The sequence below is a fragment of the Aquila chrysaetos genome, chromosome 5, assembly GCF_900496995.4.
Source record: "Aquila chrysaetos chrysaetos chromosome 5, bAquChr1.4, whole genome shotgun sequence".
NCBI classification, from domain to species: domain Eukaryota; kingdom Metazoa; phylum Chordata; class Aves; order Accipitriformes; family Accipitridae; genus Aquila; species Aquila chrysaetos.
In genome coordinates, this window is record NC_044008.1 from 13,532,320 (window position 1) to 13,552,835 (window position 20,516).

The 20,516-nt window shown below is 39.3% G+C and overlaps 1 protein-coding gene across 3 annotated transcripts in view; it reads right to left on the minus strand.

Annotated features, from left to right (window-relative positions):
* Positions 1-20,516, minus strand: part of RSBN1L (round spermatid basic protein 1 like) — a 56,119-nt gene that overhangs the window by 29,017 nt on the left and 6,586 nt on the right. For 2 of the 3 annotated variants that reach the window (XM_030014746.2, XM_030014744.2), the window contains exon 2: positions 14,366-14,479. The exons of the other annotated variant lie outside the window; for it this stretch is intronic. In XM_030014746.2, the coding sequence (XP_029870606.1) occupies positions 14,366-14,479 (114 nt within the window). The remainder of the gene's footprint in view (positions 1-14,365; positions 14,480-20,516) is intronic. 3 annotated transcript variants of the gene reach the window in all.

Sequence of the window (20,516 nt, forward strand, 5' to 3'; positions counted from 1 at the left end):
TTCTTGCTGATAATTAAGAGGTTTGGATATTGAAGGTGCAGATACTGGAAAGGAGAACAAGCAATTAAGACACTTGCCTCTAAGCCTCTTCAGGTTTGTGACAGCGCTGAGGATTTCTGAAGTGGAGGCAGGCGAGCTAGTTATCTCTCTAGCTTCTATTTTCTTGTCTTGTAGGGGGGAAGAAGTGCCCTGAGGTTACTCATTTCTTACTTGGCCCAAACAAGGAAGTGAGCTCTAGGATTTCTTAACCTAATCCACACAGTTAAGAGCTACAAAGACCCCCTTCACTCTAAATCAGATTTAACATAGCATACTCTGTGAGCACAATGTCACTTTTAGCTAACCAAATTCAGCTGCCAAAAGGCACAGTATCCTCATGAAAATCCATCCCTTCATTAGGCTAAGTTTAATGTAAAACCAGCATGGGCCTCTGCAACAGGACTGCTTCATCTGGTAGACACAATACTCGCCACTTCTTTGTTAACATCTTCATTCTGCCACAAAAGTCTTTAAATCTAGTGGGCATGGAAAGACCAGAAAGAGCAGCACTGTGTGTACAGCCAACTACCTCAACTTTAGAGGAGTCCTGAAAATAGTTCATTGAGGATGCCAGGGTACTTGAGTGAAATGTCATCACCTGACAAAAATCACCTACTGCTCACATTCTGGGGTATTGTAATAGTGTCATTACAGCACCAGTTCCATTAGGGGGGAAATAAAAACAAAGAAATGGTTTTATAACAGTGGGAAGTTCCACATTGCAGACTCAGAAATCTCAATCCAAACCTCAAAATACAGACTACAAAACAGACATTCCCCCCCCCCCCCCCGCCTGCAGGAATACACAACTAGAAAGCATCCAAGAACCTACAAGTATTTCAAACTCTTAAAAATGCTTTAACTTAACAATTAAAAATTGTTCCACTCTAAACATGAAGATTTGTTGCTATACTGATCAAACATTTCCAGATATTATATTAGTTTGAATATGGAAAATATGGAATTATAGCACAGAATGCCACAGCAAGGTGAGGTGGGGAAGCAGGGGTTACCTGTCAACTCACTTTTTCTCAAATGGAGCTCAGATTTTTGTAGGGACTAGGCACTCAGATCTGGGACTTCATCCATGGCAGTGAAAGGATGGAAATTTATATTCACTGGGGTACAATCAGCAATAATACAAATGGCAACAAATACAACAACTTCTAAGTTTAAAGCAAGAAGCCGTTTGCTATAGCAAGAGCCAAATTGCTCTCATACTTCAGCATGTCTATAATCACCAAAGAAAACCTTAAGAAGACTGCAGATCAGCATCTACATGTCCTTGCTGAACATCCAGCTATTAAATTACATTCCATTATTACCAGTTAAAATGTAAAAGTACTTACATAAAAGAAAAGTATGAATCTGTATCTGTACAAAACTACCTCAAAAATTGTTGACTTCTGTTTCTACAGTACAAGAAGGAAGATTATCCCATTTCACCTTTCAATCTGTCTCATTCCCTGCCTTTGATTATATCTTCCTAAAAGTTTTACTAACATCAGTTTAATTCAACCTCTCCTGTAATATGTGGTGGCTGGTTTTTTAATCCATCACTTAATGTATTTCACAGATGCAGCTATGCAACCCAACCCCCCCCCATTTTAAGTTTACAAAACTGCTAAACTACAAAACAGGCTTCCTAGAGAGGTGGTCAATGCCCCAAGCCTGTCAGTGTTTAAAAGGCATTTGGAAAACGCCCTTAACAACATGCTTTAACTTTTAGTCAGCCCTGAAGTGGTCAGGCAGTTGGACTAGATGATCGTTGTTGGTCCCTTCCAACTGAAATAGTCTAGTCTATTCTAATCATCAGTAAACAGCACTCAAAAGAGCAAAGCCATGGTCTCAAAAGCAGTGGTGTTTTTAAGACAGAAACAACAAAAAAATCCCCAATGTAACATACACAATTAAAATCAGATAGATGGAATGTAAATCAGTGTCAAATTATGTGAAGTTTACATAAACATATTCAAAAAGGTTTGCACTCAAAACTGATTGTAAAAATATGTTTAAGTTAGTATACACCTACGTAAGTACTCAAAACCTTCTTAAGAGGGATCACACTATGACATTTTAAAAGTGAAGAACATTCATCTTTCTCTGTGTTTGTTTTCACACTGTCTCCATGAAACCTTCAGAAAGGGAAAAAAGCTCTTAACCGCAGGATAAAAATAATTCTTTTTCTGGTATCCAACACAGTCGTCCTTCTAGCCAAAAGAAATTTTCTGTTCAGCTTTAAATACAAATATTTTAGTAACATTGACTCTTTTTACCTTTGATCACAGATTAAAAGTGTTATGCCCTTTACACATGCATCAACTATTAAAGTTCATCAGTACACACTTTCCCAAATCATGAGAAGTTGCAAAAGTGGTACACACAATTTGGAACCAAATGAATATTTGCTAGCAGCCTTTCATCTCTGAACACAACTGTCTTCTCTTCCACAAAACTTTTTGGATCTCTACATAACAAAAAGGATAGAGCTGAGGCCATTTTTAATTCTGAAACACCTGGAAACCAAGAGAGCAACCATCACTGAAAGAACAAAAGGCTGTAGAACAAAAAATGACCAGAAGCTCTACGGTGGGAAGTAGCAGAGACCCCTGAAGTCCTACCTGCAACTGGGAAAACAGATAGAAAAATCAAGATTGGGAGTGTCTATCTTTGGGAGACAAAATATGAATCCCTTCAAGGGTCTGAGCTACTGATGCCACTAGAGAGGAAAAAAGCCTTAAAACACAGAAATCAGAAGAACGGGGATTCCAAATGGGATCTTTTCAAAACGTTACTAGAATTAAAGACTTAAAAAAATTTACATACCAACAAGAGTAAAACTTAGTTCTCTAAAAGCACTTCAAGCAGAAATTGAAAGACAACATGACTTCAAAAACTGATTAGTTGTTTTGAGCCTTTTTCAAATTCACACAAGCTTATGCTACTGCATACACAAAACAAATTCTGTCAAGAACTCTATTTCATTTTCATACTGGCAGCAAATTACGTACTTAGGAAAAGTTATTTTTAGATAATTCAGACACCATATTTCGTAAAGAATTTATATTTTAATTTTATATTTATATTCTAATATTAAATTGAATATGAAAAAACTAGAAAAATTTTAAATTCATAATTATTTGTGCAGCCTTCAAATGTGGATTCATGATATAGCTGAGCAATCTAAGTGCTCATTGCCACAGATGGGTAGAGTCCAACTCCCCACTCTCCTCTGCCACTGCTCCTAGCACGCAGTCCTGCACCATTCCTGGTACTGACTGATGCTCATCTGACTGCACAGTAAATTGACTTAACTTAATGGCTTAGCAGAAAACTATTCACTTTGCTGCTAGATTAGTGAACAGAATTGGTTCACGGCATTGTCAGACAGGAACTAGAGCATGGAGACCACCGATAGCAGGCAATGAAGAGTAGCAGAACCCACACCTCATCAGTGGCAGCAGACCACTTGATCTGCTTGGCTACGCTGCCCACCACACCTTCACCTGTCCACCCCAAGCACTGAACAAGGCTGAATTTTTAAGGATAAAAAAAAATTCCCCTGCCACACAAAACACTACCTTAATATATGAGATAAGAACAAGTTCCTAGCAAACCTTAATAGAAAGCTTCCCAACCCAAAACCTTGGACTTTTAAATTTAATGTTAAAGTTATATAATTTACCTTTTTAAAGGTAACATTCTAGTACATTTAACTGCAATATGGATCAGACTACAATTTCTTCCCTCTGTCCTTTATTAGAGTGAGTGTGTGGGTGGTGCTGTACAGTGCTTGTTCCCATCATGATGTTTGACATCCCATATGCCCAACTTTACAATATTCATGTTCAATTATTTTAGCATACAGATGAAGTTTTCCTGAGGAATACAAACACAAAATGGAAAATTGATTTCTAGAAGTAGTGTTCCTCAGCAAAGCTTGAATAGTTTCACAGAACGAAGAGGCGGCACATTTCTAGCTTAAGGCTTCTGCTCTGCTGAATTTCAAAGATCCACTGTGAAGTAGGTGTTTAAAGCTGCTCAGAAGTTGCAAAGACTTCAATAGCAAAAGGAATTAGTTTGCTGAAATACTGGGATTGCTATCAGCAATGCTCAATAAAGTACTTTCATCTTATTCTTCTTTTGCAGTAGCTGTAGAGAGGAACAGAAACACCCAGTCACTCCTCTGCTGCATGTATCAAAATACTTTGAAGCAAAACGTGCTGCTTCTTCCAAAACCAATACTGCTGCTTTGACGCTTGGCTAACGGACACCAAAAAAGAACAGCTGCCTTCAATGTCTCCCTAGGGCAGTAATCAAGTTGCCTCACAGCAGACATACAGAATGTGGTGAAAACATAAGCAAGCAATCCAAAAGGCTAAATAACCTTACGGCTGAAACACCGTAAGACTGAGATATCCAAACTAGCTTTGTTTTAAGCAAGATTTGGCAGCAGCAGCATAGTGCTTGATGCAAGTTAACTTACTTCACCTCTCAAGTAGTTACTATTGACACACACACTCACAACCCAAAACCTTCAAGACAGGTTTTTCAGTCTTCACCAGCAATCACAATAAAGGTGTGTACATACATACACATACATACAACTGCTGGAATCTAATTTCAGCCAAGACAGTAGCCATTTTGAAGTGCATGGCATCTGCCTCTGTGTTCTGAGATGCATTTAGACAAGCACAGCTATAAACGAAACAAGAAACTTTTCCACTGCATGATTCAGAAACACAAGACAGAAGTAACAATTTTCACTTTAACTAAAATACTTCTTTAATACAAGTGAGTCAGAGAACTGCTTTGGGACTCCAAGAATGATGAATAACAGGGGTGGAGGATGGGGAGAAAAACCTTCAGCACCTACAGACATGCACAGGAACTTTCCCCTTGATCTGATGTTAAAAAGCAGACTGAGCTCACACTCTACTGGAGCATAAAAGACCAAAGAACAGCAAAACTTTAATTTTGCTTCGGCTCTTATTTAGCTAGAAATATCTGCACGAGGATGGAGTTATAAAACTTGCACTGTATTTTTAAATAAATTAGAATAGAAATCTATGTTCATTCTGTTCATGCATGCACAGTCAGCAATAACAGAACTAACTCTAAACAACCTTTAAACATTTTCTAGGCAAGTCAGGCCTTACATACCACAAATACTTCTGCCACTGCATATACCTATATGATAGGCAGATCTTTCAAGGTAACAGTAAATTTATTTCTTGTGGTGCCACAATATCCCTGTCACTCGCAGCACAGGACCTATTACTAAAGACTCAGATTTAGAACTGTTTGAATTTTATTCAAATAAACCAATGCTCTGTTATTATTAGATGATACGTACTTGTAATTTAAATTGATGCTAGACAGCCCGAACTCTTGTAACCACAGGTTCCTTCCAAGTGTGAGTTTTTATAAGAAGAAAACTCAGAAATTACCTGAAGTTTATCTTATGTTGTGTTTTGTCCATGAGATGAGATCATTTGATCTCAAATTTTACATAACCAGAGAGCACAAAGCTTTTACTTCATTCAGTTGTCTCAACTAGAGCAGCGTTTCTCAACTTTGAGATCACAGCCCCCAAAATTACTAGGATGGGAACTTCAGAAGCTTAAAAAAAAAAAACAAACACCAAAAAAACACGTTAATAACACCACTAAATTGTTCTGTTCCCACAGTTTCCTAGCTCACAGCTAGTACCAGGAAAGGACAAACATTTTTAACTGCAGCCAGTAATTAAAGTCAGTTTTTACTTCCTCACACTAGGAGAGCTCAGTCACCAAAAATTTAAGAGAGCTGAGCAGCACTTGGTCGGGGTAGGAGCACAGAGGAAAGAACATCAATGCAGAAGAGCCTAAACAGGGACCACATTTCCTAGATTTTTCAAGTGAACAGAAGGACTGGAACACAGCATCTTACTCCTTGTTCTATGGCACACGAAAAGTCACAGCAATTATCAACCAGCTGCAGGCATACTACTTGTTCTGCAGTGAGAGATCAGCCTGGCTATTCCTGTCATGAGCTACAAAACATTTAAGTCTTTGGCTTGGTCCTGTACCAACTGTCTCCTACTGCAATACTACGAGACATTCTACCTAGTACTCTCCAGTAAGGGGATAGGTAAGAAGTAACCTTCAATTAATGATCTCCACTTTCTTCCCATAGTCCCACATGGCCAGACAGATGACTCAAGCATTTTCTAACCTTCTCACTGCAATTCAGACTAAAGCACTGACATATTAGAAATTTATGATGACTCACCCCTGCTACAGCTCTTCAGGCTGAGTCTTTGAATAGTCAACACAGAAATCCCAGTTCAAACCACAGAAGTGTCCCCATGGATCTTCCAAGGAGTTTAAAGTTCATAACCACAAACAACTAAAAAAAAAAGCTTAGAATAGGAACAGCAAAGACTCCATTCACCAACGAGTAAATAAATAAAATATGCAGTTGCAGAGAACACAAGTGTTCTTGGAGGCACTGCCACTTATAGTAGAGAAAAAAAAAAAAAAGGGGGGGGGGGGGGCGGCAAAAAAGCAGCTACCTACCCAGCACAAGAAAAACCATGAGAAGCCTTTTAGAGCCTAAAACCCTCAAGTTTCTACCAGCCACATAGTTAAATAAGTAACAGGATTTTATATTTTGATTTTATGTATTATAACCTTATTTTTATATATTTTTCAATAAATATAATTTTATATAATAATTTGATGAGTTAATGAAAAACATATTAGAAAGTAGTTCAAAAGGATCAGAACAACTGACTTCCTAATAGAGTTCAAATATGCACATGGAATTCTGAACAGACACAAAATGCACAGTCATTCCACAAATAAGGAGGACGAGCAAGATCAAATGCTGACAGGTTGAAAAGCTAACAGACCATATGCTGAAAACAAACATAACTTCAAGGTGTCTCAGTACACAGCTCAGGAAACAAACCAAACAGCAGCAGTAGAACTGAGAACTCACAGCTATCTTGTTCTATTTATAGGCTTGAAGCTTGACTATTAAACATCACTAGAGTCAAGCCTAAAAAAACATCAAATAATCTTATTTTATGTTGCCTCAGCCCTCCTGGAAGTTGAATAGTCACAACCACCTTGAGAACAGCTACTCAAGATTTTCAGAAAGTGACACTTATAGGCATACAAACACAGGATGTGATAAAAGTTGCTATGAGGATAGACATTTACTTTTACCATGTTTATCTCATTAAGGTAACTGTCTCTTACACATCAGAGCCACACAAGAAGATCCTAACACGCTGCCTCCTATACCCTTTTCCAACAACTGCACTTATCATGAAAGTTTCAATGGGATGTTGTAAGATAAGCAGAGATTTAAGAAGTGATGAATAAAAATATAAAGCTCTAAAACATTTTCAGTTAATTCTTCTACAACAAACAGTCTGAAAATATAAAGTCTTCAAACAGTTTATGGAGTCTGGTCACCTGAGTTACCACATTAAATATATATACATAAAATTACAGATTAACTATTTTATGTACTTTAATAAAGTACTTTAAAAAGCAGCAACCTATTATTCCTTCCATACTTCTGAATCTCTCTATTCTCCAAATAAGTCAACATCCAAAATAAAAACCATAACAGAAATGCCACCTAGACTGAAAGCAAGGATAGAAACTTGGTGGAGGGGGAAGGTGTAACAGAAGATTTCTGTTCAAAATTATGGGTCTGCATAGGAGAATGAGAATCTGTAAGAGGAATCATGCAGGACAAATTTTTTGTGCGGTTCCACATGTCTGGATCTTAAAATACACTATGAGGTGAAAAAGTGCCCATTTAATCATCTTAATTCAATGAAGCCTTCCACTTCAAGCAGCAAAGGCAGCAAACACACTCCTCTAGCAGCATTTTTCACCTGCTATGGAAGAACTTGGAAGACTGTAGAGTAACCCACATAGAAGCAGACCTCTTTTCTGAATGGACCATCACAGTATTTTAATTAATCTGTGGCACTGAAATTATAAACTGAAACCCACTTCACATTAACAATACAATCACCAGGCGAAGAAAAATATTTTATGCACACCCAGCCTAGCAACTTACCCAAAGACATTTACTAGCTGAAGGTAGAAACACTGTTCTCAAAGGAAGAGTTCCTATAAATGTGACAGCATTGCAATTCTCTGAAGTCTTATCTTTGAATTCCTTGTATTTGAAATAAAGTAAATAAAAAAATACAGTTACTTCCGCAGTTTTCAACATAAAAAGAAGTTCCAAATAGTACATGTGCATGTGTTACACACAGCCTGTCATAATTTGTACCTACAGCCTTCAGATCAGTATTTCAGATCTCTTCCAACAACAACAACAAAACAAAAAAAAAAAAAAAAAAAAAAAATCATATGGAAACCTTTTAACCTGCATAGATTTTGTAGGCAGTGGTAGAAAAAGACTTGACTTTCACTTTTCACTGATGTACCAAAAGTCTTTGCTTCAAGCTCCAGACTCCCACTTTCAATAAGACACACTTCAAAGCTATTACAGTACAGCTCTCCCTCCACCTGCTCCATCCTAAAGCAGCATGCACTGACAGTGTCTCACACTGCCTGGACAACAGTAGAGACTAATCAAGTCCAGCACTGTTGGCTCCTTTTAGGTTATCAAAGATTTGTGTAGCCAACTAAATGCACTAGCTGAACAGAAGGAGTAATGGAGGGTAGAAATGAATCAGTCACGTAAAGGGATGAGAAGGCACCAAGAGCAAGCAGCAACAAAGACATCTCCAGAAAACTTGGAAAAGTAATCCACCAGCTACACAAAAGGTAAGCAAATGCTTTAATGCATTCTTTCTAAAAAAACGTTTTGAGGCCCACTAGAACTTAGAAGAGCTCTGCTCTCAGTTAATCTCATCACACATACCCTACCTGTATTTTACATCTCTATTTCACCCCATACTCATATATTTTATTGGTAAAAGTCGATAACTCGGTGCCTAAGGACTGTGAAGCAAAATCAGTATTACAGGCACATCAGTGTGGTGAGCTGTGTGCCCTGCACTCTTACCTCAGTCTTCACCATCCCCTCAATGTCCCATAAACTAAAACGCATTGCATGCAAATCCTTCAACATTTTCCCTTAAGACACACAAAGACAAAATATGGCAGGTAGGAAAAAGCATGCAGTATGACTCAAAGGTAGGTCCCGTCTTAAATATACCGATTTTATAATTACTTCTGTGGAAAAAAAAAAAAAAAAAAAAAATCTATAAAAGAATTTTAAAATGTTCATAAGAATGTAGAAGTAAAATAAATGTAATTTCTCCCAGAAGACTAAAAAAAAAAAAAGCTTTAGAAAACTATTTGTACTTACAGATGTTCATACCAGCAAAATAAAGATGTTCATTCTCCCTTCTTCCCTGCATTTTGACATTCCATAAACCAAGGCATTTAATCTTGCAGAAACACACACGAAGAATTTATCCTACTGCATTTTTAGAAATTGCTATGCTCCAATACAAATAATGAGAAAAATAGGACTGACTGTTTCTTTTTAAAGGGAAAACACAAATGGGACTGTTTAAAAATAAACCTATTAATCCTTTTTCTTTTTGCAGGATCTCTAGTAACCCTCAGCCATGTCACACTGGTGTGAAATTTTTTTGTATGAAACTTTCAATTTCTAAAAGGTAACTTTTTCATTATGCAGATTTTCTGAAAAGCAAATTTAAATCACTTATATTTCCTGAATTTTTAACAATATGCATGTGCAAAGAAGCTTTTTTACAAAAAAACTGAGCTCTTCCTTCTACACAACAGATTGAGAGAAAAAGGGGCAATTACATAGCCTTATTCTACAGAGAATATATCTGCAAGTGCAAAAGGATTACAAAAAAAATCTTTTCATTCTAGATGCATAAGAAAAGCCATCAGGGTCTCTGACAGCCAAACATTTCCTTTAGCAGCCTCAGGAACTTCAAGAATACCCTTTTAAAGAGTTGCCCTTCTCCAACGTGGGCAAGTTTTATCATTGCTTTCAACAGAACAGCAACCCAAGTTTAGGCAGATAAACAGCTTACATCCCTAAGCTTCCTAACATAAGTAAACTCTCCACATTCAGCTCAAAGCACCAAAATCAGGCTTATGCACCAACTCTCCTTCAAAAAGGCATCAGTCCCTCAGTACTGACCTCTTCTGTAACTAGCCACCTTTTATCTCAGACAGCTAGTTTAACTGTCTGAAGTCAGGCAGACTATTACCTCCACCTCCTCAATGAAAGTAAGCCACAAACAGAAGAAAAAAAACAAAAAAGACAAAACCCGAAACACTAACATAAGAATAAAAGCATTCAGCAGATGGTCAGAGTAACATTTTACAACAAGATCTAATGCCTAGAAGTAGTAAGCTTAGAGACCAGCACTGTAGTCTTTTAACACACACAAAAAAAAAAAAAAAAAAAACCACACCCACTAAGAAAAGGAAAGTAGACTAGTTCCAAACCTTTGTTCCTAAACCTACATGGTGAATTCTGAGCTCAGAATAAAAGGGCTTGAAGCTTAACTTTTGTTTCACAGGAAGAAGATATCCTTAGATGAAGAGTTAATAATGTGTGAGAAGGTCATAGAGGCACTGACCACTGATACAAGAAGCTGATTCTTGAAGTACTTCTGCCTTTGCTCCATTTCCCTCAGCTTCCAGGATGTAAAGCTAGACCACCAGAAGGAATCAGGAAACGTTATAGAAACTTCACAGCACATACGAACACATCCAGTCAGATTTTGGAGGCCCACAGAAGACATCCAGAGCTGCTATTCTGAACAGGATGCAAACCCAGTGGAGATGATCTGTCTGCTCTAAATAACTGCTCTCCTGACAGACCCCCTTCTTTCCCTGAAATAAGAGTAAATTTTGCAGGATACTGGCAAACCAAACATAGCCTCTACAAAACCCTTCTCGCCAACATCTTAAAGAAAACCTAAAGCATGACACTTGACTGATAACGTATCAGATCTATGAAACAGAGATAAGGCACATAAAGCACTTGTAGCACTGTTCTCTGTGAGAATAACCTATCCTGCTACTCAACTACCTCAGAACAGCAGGCCCTGTGCATATGCTTTTTTATATCAACTTGAAAATACAGCACTGTTTGAGGCCCAATATCCCCATTAGATATAATTTATTAGACCTGTGTAACAAGACTTGCTGTCTTTGCAGCTTCCACCTCATCTGCTGAACAGCAACAGAAACAGGAGAGGGCAAAAAAAGGCTGGTACGCAAACAAAACCTGAAAAACTTCACTGTTGGGGCAGTTAAGTGTTGCCCAGTATCTCAACCACCAGCTTCCTTTCATGCTCAGCAAAGACAAGCCACATCTGTTCTTTTCACAGGAAGTTACCAGCTTACACATTCCTCATGGTCTAAGCTGATACCTTGAGATCTGACCAACACAGGTTTCAAGCTGTTATAGTTGCTAATACAGTTACTTGGAGCTGTGCTCAGAGTATAATATGTGATATAGTAATTACAGGATTCTGTGCCTCTGATATGAACATTTTGAAGATAATGTTTTGTTTTGGGAGGTTCATTTTTTTGTTTGTAAATTAAATCCTACAGCAGACAAGATAACAGAAAAATATATCAGGAATTTGTTCCTAACTTCAAAAGCAGAGTCTGAAAATAACAGATTAAAAAAAAAAAATTTGGCCTACTTAAATAAGCAACATCCTCACAGAAAAACTGATGCAGCATAACCTAGATAAGTGAAGAACAAGGTGGATCAAGAACTGGCTTAACTGCCATGCTCAAAGGATTGTGATCAGCAGCACAAAGTCCAGCTGGAAAACAGTGGCTACTGGAGTAACCCGGACATTGATACCTTGCGCCAATACTGTTCAACATCTTCATTAATGGCCAGCATCATGGGACAGAGCACGCCCTCAGCAAGTTTGCAAGTGATAGAAAACCGGAAGGAGTGGTTGATGCACCACAGGGTTGCACTGCCAGTGAGAGGGACCTTGAGAGGCTGTAGAAACGGGTCGACTCGGTGGACTCACAAAGTTAACACAGGGATATGCAAAGCCCCACAACCTGGGAGGAATAACCCCCTGCACCAGCACAGGCTGAGGACCAACTGGCTGGACAGCAGCCCAACAGAGAAGGACTTGAGGGTCCCAGTGGATGACAGGTTGCCCACAAGCCATCAGCGTGCCTTTGTGGCAAAGCAGGCCAGCAGCCCCCTGGACAGGGTTAGGAAGAGCACTGCCAGGAGGTTGAGGGGAGTGATTCTTCCCTTCTGCTCACCACTGGTGAGACGCATCTGGAGTATTGTGTCCAGTTCTGGGCTTGGCAGTCCAAGACAGAACTGGGCATACTGGAGCAAGTCCAGCAAAGGGCCCCAAAAATGATTAAGGGAACAGAGCATCACTCACACAAGGAGAGGCTGAGAGCAGTGAATCGTTCGGCATGGAGAAAAGAAAGCAGGGGGAGGAAGAATTTGATCAGTGTGTACAAATATTTGATGACAGGTTGTAAAGATGTAGCCAGACTCAGACGCACTGAGGTTGGAAGGGACTACTTGGTATCATTTAGTCCAAACCCCCTGCTCAAGCACAGTCACCCAGAGCAGGCTGCCCAGGACTGTGTCCAGTCAGGTATTACAACCTCTGTAGGCAACCTGTGCCAGTACTCAACAACCCTCAGAGTAAGAAAGTTTTTTTTTTCTTGCATTCAGACAGAATTTCATGCGTTTTGTGTCCAGTGTCTCCTGCCTCAGACCACTGCTGAGAAGAGGCCATCTCCATCTTCTTCATTCCCTTCCATCAGGTGTTTATACACATTGATGAGATGCCCCTTGAGCCTCCTCTTCTTTAGGCTGACCAGTCCCAGCTGTCTCAGCCTTTCCTCATAGGAAAGATCATAGAATAGAATCATAGAATGGGTTGGGTTGGAAGGGACCTTTAAAAGGTCATCTAGTCCAACACCCCTGCAATGAGCAGGGACATCTTCAACTACATCAGGTTGCCCAGAGCCCCGTCCAACCTGACCTTGAATGTTTCCAGGGATGGGGCATCTACCACCTCTCTGGGCAACCTGTTCCAGTGTTTCACCACCCTCACTGTAAAAAATCTCTTCCTTGTATCTAGTCCAAATCTACCCTCCTTCAGTTTAAAACTGTTACCCCTTGTCCTATTGCAACAGGCCCTACTAGATGCTCCAGTCCTTTCACCATCTTTGGCCATGTGAAGGACTCACTCCAGTAAATCCATATCTTTCTTGTACTGGGGACCCCAGAACTGGACACAGTACTCCAGATGCAGCCTCAGCAGTGTTAAGTAAAGGAGAAGGATGACCTCCCTTGACCTGCTGGCAACGCTCTTCCTAGTGCAGCCCAAGATACCGTTGGCCTTTTTTTGCCATGAATGTGCGCTGCTGGCTCAGTCAGCTGCCTGTCTGCCAGAGCCCTGAGGTCCTTCTCAGCAAAGCTGCTTTCCAGCTGGTCAGCCCCCAGTATGTACCAGTGCTTGGGGTTATTCTTCCCCAGAAGCAGGACGATACTCAGAGGTATCCGGTGACGGACAAGAGGTAAAGTGTACACATTGAAATAAAAGAAATTCCTTTTAAACATAAGACAACACTTTTTTATTGCAAGAGTGGTCAAATACTGATACTGGTTGTCCAGAGATATTGTGGAGCCTCCACCCTTGGAGAAACACAGAATCCGATAGTCCTGGGCCACCTATTGTAGTTGACCCTACTTCAAACAGCAGCATTGGACTAGGTCCCTTGCAACCTCAACTATTGTACATCCACTGAATCTTAGAATTGTACAAGCAAGTGTGAGAACATGATCTTAATTACATTCCATTACAGTAAATGAAGTTGAAGAAATTAGCCAAAATTAAGACTGCCTGTTGCACATAATTTTTTAGTATTTGACAAAATTCCTGAATTATCACTCCTTAGTTATTCAGTTTTGTGCATTTAATGTTAGATATAAAATATAATACAGACTAATTTTTCTTCTCTACAATATATAAAATGATGACCTTCTTCAGCAACTGCAGAGAAGATGTAGGTATCACCAATATTATTCCTTGAAGCTCTAGTATTTACCATTACTGTATAAACAACATTGTGACAGTTATATTTTTAATCTCCAGCATATAACACAGTTGACAAAAATTAACATTTATAGTTAAGTTTTAATTTGCAATCCTCATACCAACTAATCCAGGAAAATGGCATTTAAGTTAAATGAAAAACATAGTATTAAAACTCAGTATCCAATCCAAATACGAAGATTTTAAAGCACTAGAATGAAATACCGCTACATAGTTTGAACCTACCTTTCTGCAATAATTTGACCTCTCCATTTTCTTTCTTGATTTCATTCATTATTTTGTGCTTCTTCTTCTCTTTTTGCTTCTTTTCCCTTTCTTTAATTTTGTCTTTGATTTGAGCTGAAATGCAAATATTTTACAATTTAGCAGGAACAGAAAACTAATTGTCGCATGCACATTTCATATTACTCTTACGTGAGCTCTATTAAGAGGATAAAAGGAGGACTTGAAAGGAAATCCCAGTATTTATAATATGAAAAACTAATATTTATCTGTTGCATAATCCAACATAAGCTTATTTAACTCAGACCAGTTTTGTTTGTTAGAACTGTATGCAACAACTCAGCATGTTAACTGTATACAGTTAACAATTTTCACTTACTCCTACTACCCTGTGCTCTTATTTTGCATTTGCAGTTGGCTCTTATTTCTTGAAATTCAAGTTACACGCTTTAGATAACAAATGGGGAAAAGAGTATGGTTTGTATTTTCTTGGATGCACATATACACTAGAAACCTCACATAACTACCTTCACATAGTTTAAACTTAAAGGCTTTTTCAAGTACCTTGGAATGAAGACAATTTGTCAGCTGCAAAATCTTTTTACATTAAGTTTGCCAGCTACACTAACGCATTAATAGCAGTAAGATGTAATTAATAAAAACACATGAAACATGCTGTATTTGCACAGCAGATACAATGCACTGGTGCTTCCCTTGCTTACCTACAATCAGCAACAACTTACCTGAGCAATCTCATTATTCATTCACTTTCTTGTCAAGTTCCTCCAGGTTTTTAAATCATTGTCATATAAAAGCAGACTTTAGGCCTGCTTTCTACATGAAAAATACTAGACCCAGAGGAATTCATAATTTCAAGTAGTAATCTTTTCAAGCTGAGTTTCGATTTACTTTTGAGGCCAAGCATTTAGAGAAGTCAGATTTTACTAGGCTTAGATGCACTGCAGCCAGCATTTCATGCTCAGTCTCTTGGCCTGAAGCCAAGTACCTGCTCCAAGAGTTTACTGGGCTTTTTAACCTCCACAGGGAAAGAGGAAATCTGATGACTTACGAAGCATGTGAATAGTTAAACAAAGGGTTGACAGTAATCCACATAAATGAATGCTGTAACAGTGACTCCACAGCATTCATATCTTTCCTTCCAGGAGTCTTCCAGTAAGGCTACAGAACTTGAACCCTAGCAGTTGTTAGGATGAAGACCGTATTTTGGGAAGAGCCTAAGAAAGAAAATAAAAACCAAAAGAGATGGCAATTGAGATGTGTCTGTTGTCTATCCACAGATCAAGATAAGCAGTGGGGAGAGAATAGAAACTATGCTTGCACAAAAATAAAAAGGAGTAAGGTAGCTGTGCTTAAAACTGTCTGGAAGTCTCAGTTCTAAGCAACTGAAACAATCACATCCAAGAACAGCCTTCTAATGGTTCAATGAGAAGGGATGACAAAGCAGATTGATCTGTATAGTAGACCATGGAATCCAAACAAGTTTTCCTAAGCAACACAAACCTGTCCTTTCTAGGAATAGGTTAAGCAGACATGAATCTTCCTCTCCAGCCTGCTTCTCTCCCAAAAGAAATCCGCAAATTGTAAATCCCCCGCAGTTTAAGAGTATGAAGTCGGAAATAAATTATACAACAGGAGTTTAAGTAACACTCCGACAGCTGACACTCACTCAGCAAGTAGGCTATAACGCCAGGCTTGATTTGTAACCTGCACTGAATGTTCAACTCAGCCAGGATTACAATTATCATAGGAAGACCTAGACTTTATCTCAACATTTGCATACCGTTAAGGGGCACACTTGACTTCTGCTATCACTTACGAATCAAAGAAAGATTGAAGAGCATATACAAATGCTGAGCCTTGTTGAAAGAGGACCAGCAAAAGACTGAAAGAATCCTTTATTGTAGGCACATGAATAGCATCACAGGCCAATGAATCTTCCGGTTTTGTCAGAAGCAACACATAAGGACAGAGAACAAGCTGAAACCTTTTAAAGAGCCTCTAGTTTATTTTCACATCCAGAAAGCAATTAGCAGAGTCAATGGTGAAACGTTCCAGACAAAAGAAACAATGGAAGTGTCCTGTGACCTCCTCTAGCAACAGCCACAAGCAAATCATACCTGAAGTGACTGCAAATACAATGTAAATGCAGCTGAGGAAGGTTTGAAATAAATTAAGCTTAACTATTTCCCTTTTAGAAATCACAGTACTGTAACAAAACCAGTGTACAGCCTGAGGCAAGTAAAGAACTGTTGAGAATCCCGATTTAAATGTACAAATTCTCAGGTTTCCTCCCACAAAGCCCACAGAATAGATAAGAAATGAGAGTCACTCCACCGATTAACACTTGATCTTAAGTCTCAGTTCAAATGCCTTCAGTTTATAAGTAAAAATAAGTATTTTCTGGTCTGGCTGGCAAAACTCAAAACACATTTTTTTTAAAAAGTCCTGGTCTAAATAAAAGGTTAATTGGAAAAAAAAAAAAAAAAAGGACTAGGCCCAGCATAAGTTCTGCAGGAAATCACAAAAACATTTATAATAACCCTTTCAAAATTCATCATTAAACAGTATTTTTATGTGAAGCCACCTAAGCATATTTACATTTCAGTAACTATTTTTCCATTTTAGTAGATATTTTAAAATAGCATTCCAGCAATATAAACTTCAGCTGTATTTAAGCTGAGCTATTTGCTCTCTCCCTTTTAACAAAGTTGTTCTGATAAGGAATAATCAAAAGATCAGGCACTGAATATGAGGATTTGTCTAACATTTCATCTGGGGGAGTGATTTTTTTTATTATTCAATCGAAACAGACAAAAAAAAAAAAACCTGTTATGTCTGCTCTACTTTGAAAAGGGAGAAAATACCAAATCTTAAAAGTTGGTATTCTGATTCTTCCAATGGGACAAAGTCATCATGATGCTATGAATCACATCTGAAGCGACAAAGAAGAATACTTAATAGCCATATAAGACACCAACAAAAACAATGTAATGAAACAGGTGTCTCTGGGAAAATGCCAGTTCCTCTACTACAGATTTAAATCAGCACTTTGTTTTATCAGCACATCACTCATACCAACATCCTTAATCTTAAAGTCATCCCTAAGCAATGCACTAGCTCTCAATTTGGCCAGAACACAGCTGGATTGACTGATGTCTGTTTCTACTCACTACAGTGTACTGGGACAGCTGATAGCTATTTCTCCTTAGCCCAATGCTTACTACAGCTGCAATTGCCTCCTTGTGACATTCAACACCCAAAGAAGTCAGTGGTCCTTAAAACATTATTCTATTGTTCATTTGATGAATTTTAGGGGCTGCCTCCAAAGACCAAATCACATATTCATGTGTCTCCACATTAATCTGTATTTTCCACTGTTTTTTTTTTTTAACAACAACGTTAGGGACAATTATGACTAAAACACAGTAATTAATACATACAAACTTTTCATACATATAAATGTTATTGTAGCATAGTAACCCTTAGAGTCATCTCACATCATTGCTCATTGTACCAGGTGCTCTTCCTGCACACATACAGACTTCCTATTCCTTTACCTACCTCTACACTACAACCAAAAGCCAAAAGTTTGAAGTAATTTGTATCCCAGGGTAAAGACTCAGGAACACTGTATCTTTTTGTAAAGTTTTTCCCCTACCAACATGCACATTAGCTTCATATGCTACTGACAGAAAAATATACTGCTCGGGAAATAACTGGTCAAGGACTAAACAGAGTTTTAAATACTCCCTACTAGGGTTTAAAAAAAAAAAAAATTAAAAAAAAAAATTCCAAGCATAGTAGGAATCAGCCATGGAAGGTCCAGTAAGATTTAGGCTCACGCCTCAGCTTTCGAGCTCTACTGCCTGAAGACAAAAAGTCTCTACTATTACAGAGTTATTTTTCACTCTTGTGATGGGCTGACCCTGGCTGGATGCCAGGTGCCCACCAAAGCTGCTCTATCACTCCCCTCCTCAGCTGGACAGGGGAGAGAAAATATAACAAATGGCTCATGGGTCAAAATAAGGACAGGGAGAGATCACTCACCAATTACCATCATGGGCAAAACAGACTTGACTTGGGGAAAAAAATTAGTTTAATTTATTACCAATCAAAATCAGAGTAGGGTAATGAGAAATAAAAACTAAATCTTAAAAAGACTGTCCATGCCCCCCTCCCTTCTTCCCAGGCTTCACTTTACTCTCGATTTTCCCTATCTCCTCCCCAACAGCAGCACAGGTGGACAGGGAATGGGGGTTGGGGTCAGTTCTCCACACCTTGTCTCTGCTGCTCCTTCCTCCTCAGGGGGAGGACTCCTCACTCCTCCCCTGCTCCAGCGTCGGGTCCCTCCCACAGAAGACAGTCCTCCAAGAATTTCTCCAACATGAGTCCTTCCCACTGGCTGCAGTTCTTCATGAACTGCTCCAGCGTGTGTCCCTTCCCCGGGGCTGCAGTCCTTCAGGCACACACTGCTCCAGCGTGGGTCCCCCGCAGGGTCACAAGTCCTGCCAGCAAACCTGCCCCAGCATGGGCTCCTCTCTCCACGGGGCCACAGGTCCTGCCAGGAGCCTGCCAGGGGTCTCCACCTCTGGTCCTCCCTGGGCTGCAGGGGGACAGCCTGCCTCACCATGGTCTTCCCCACGGGCTGCAGGGGAATCTCTGCTCCAGCACCTGGAGCATCTCCTCCCCCTCCTTCTGCACTGACCTGGGGGTCTGCAGGGCTGTTGCTCTCTCATATTCTCAATCCTCATTCTGACTGCAGTTACGCAGTTTCTCCCCCCGCCCCTTAAATACGTTATCCCAGAGGCGCTACCACCATCGCTGATGGTCTTGGCCTTGGCCACCTGCGGGTCTGTATTGGAGCCGGCTGGCATTGGCTCTGTCGGACATGGGGGAAGCTTCTAGCAGCTTCTCAGCAAAGCCACCCCCGTAGCCCTCCCACTACCAAAACCTTGCCATGCAAACCCAATACAACTGTACTAAATAAGCTAATGCCATGTGTATCCTTTTTAAAATACAGAGTTCTGTAGGAGTAAGTATCCCTATTTGGAGGAAATACAACACCCAAGAAATGAAGACATTTCTAGATGTCTCATTCAAGTTCACAATATGAGTGTCACCACAAATCCATATTCTTTGGGTTTAGTGTCATAGAAACAGTACACCCATGAATGAAATGCAGCAGCAGCAGTATATTAAAAAAAAGTGCTATATACAGACAGGAAGAATTCCATTATGAAGAAGTGTTCTACCTCACCTTCCTAAATGGTATCTAAATAATTTTTTTCACTTTACAGTGAATTCGCATGATTAACTGAATGAATTAAGAGTGATATGCATACTTCCTCCTCAAATCCAAAAGCTTCTACTTTTTCTGGATGTTGGGTTAAGTACATGAATAAAAGAAATGGAATATGTACTGTATTTATAAGGTAAACAGCCATTTACAGCTAAAGGCTATAGTAAAGTCTTTCTGTTTCCTAACTCGGTAGATACCTTCTCATAACGATTGCAGTGATTTCCTAAGTAGTAAATAAAGGAACACAAATTCAGAGACACCACCATTCAGATTTCAGAAATTTAACCAGATCTTTGCCTCTATTGCAAGCTTTCTACAAAAAGGTAAATTGAGTCCATAGAGAAGGAGTCAAATGGGAAACACTCTGTAGTGGACTGTGCAATGTAGTCACTGTCACATTCTGAAATTCACACCTTGAAGCCAATGCAGGAGCTCAAGCAAGTCCATTTCAGCACTGAAAGAGGCAAGCTTTACAACCTTGTCAGATGCCAAAAGCTGCAGCTGCTTTGCATCAGTTTTCCAGATGGTAACCCACATTAGTAGTCAGTCATAGATAATGTTCAAAGTATTCTGCCTCTCTCTCCTCCCTTTGATTTAAGGGCTGTCACCGCACATCAGGCAAAATATTTACAAACTACTGCTAACGGACACCATCAATATGGTTAACACCAACAGTATTGTAACTGAAGGGAAGGGGGAGGAGGAGGGAAGTACATAAACATCAGTTACCGTCCCTTCTATCACCACCCTCCTCCCTTTATACAAATACCCATAAAAATAAAACCTCAAGAAGCCATGTTTATCTGGTTATGCAGATACATGAAGTATGTTTAA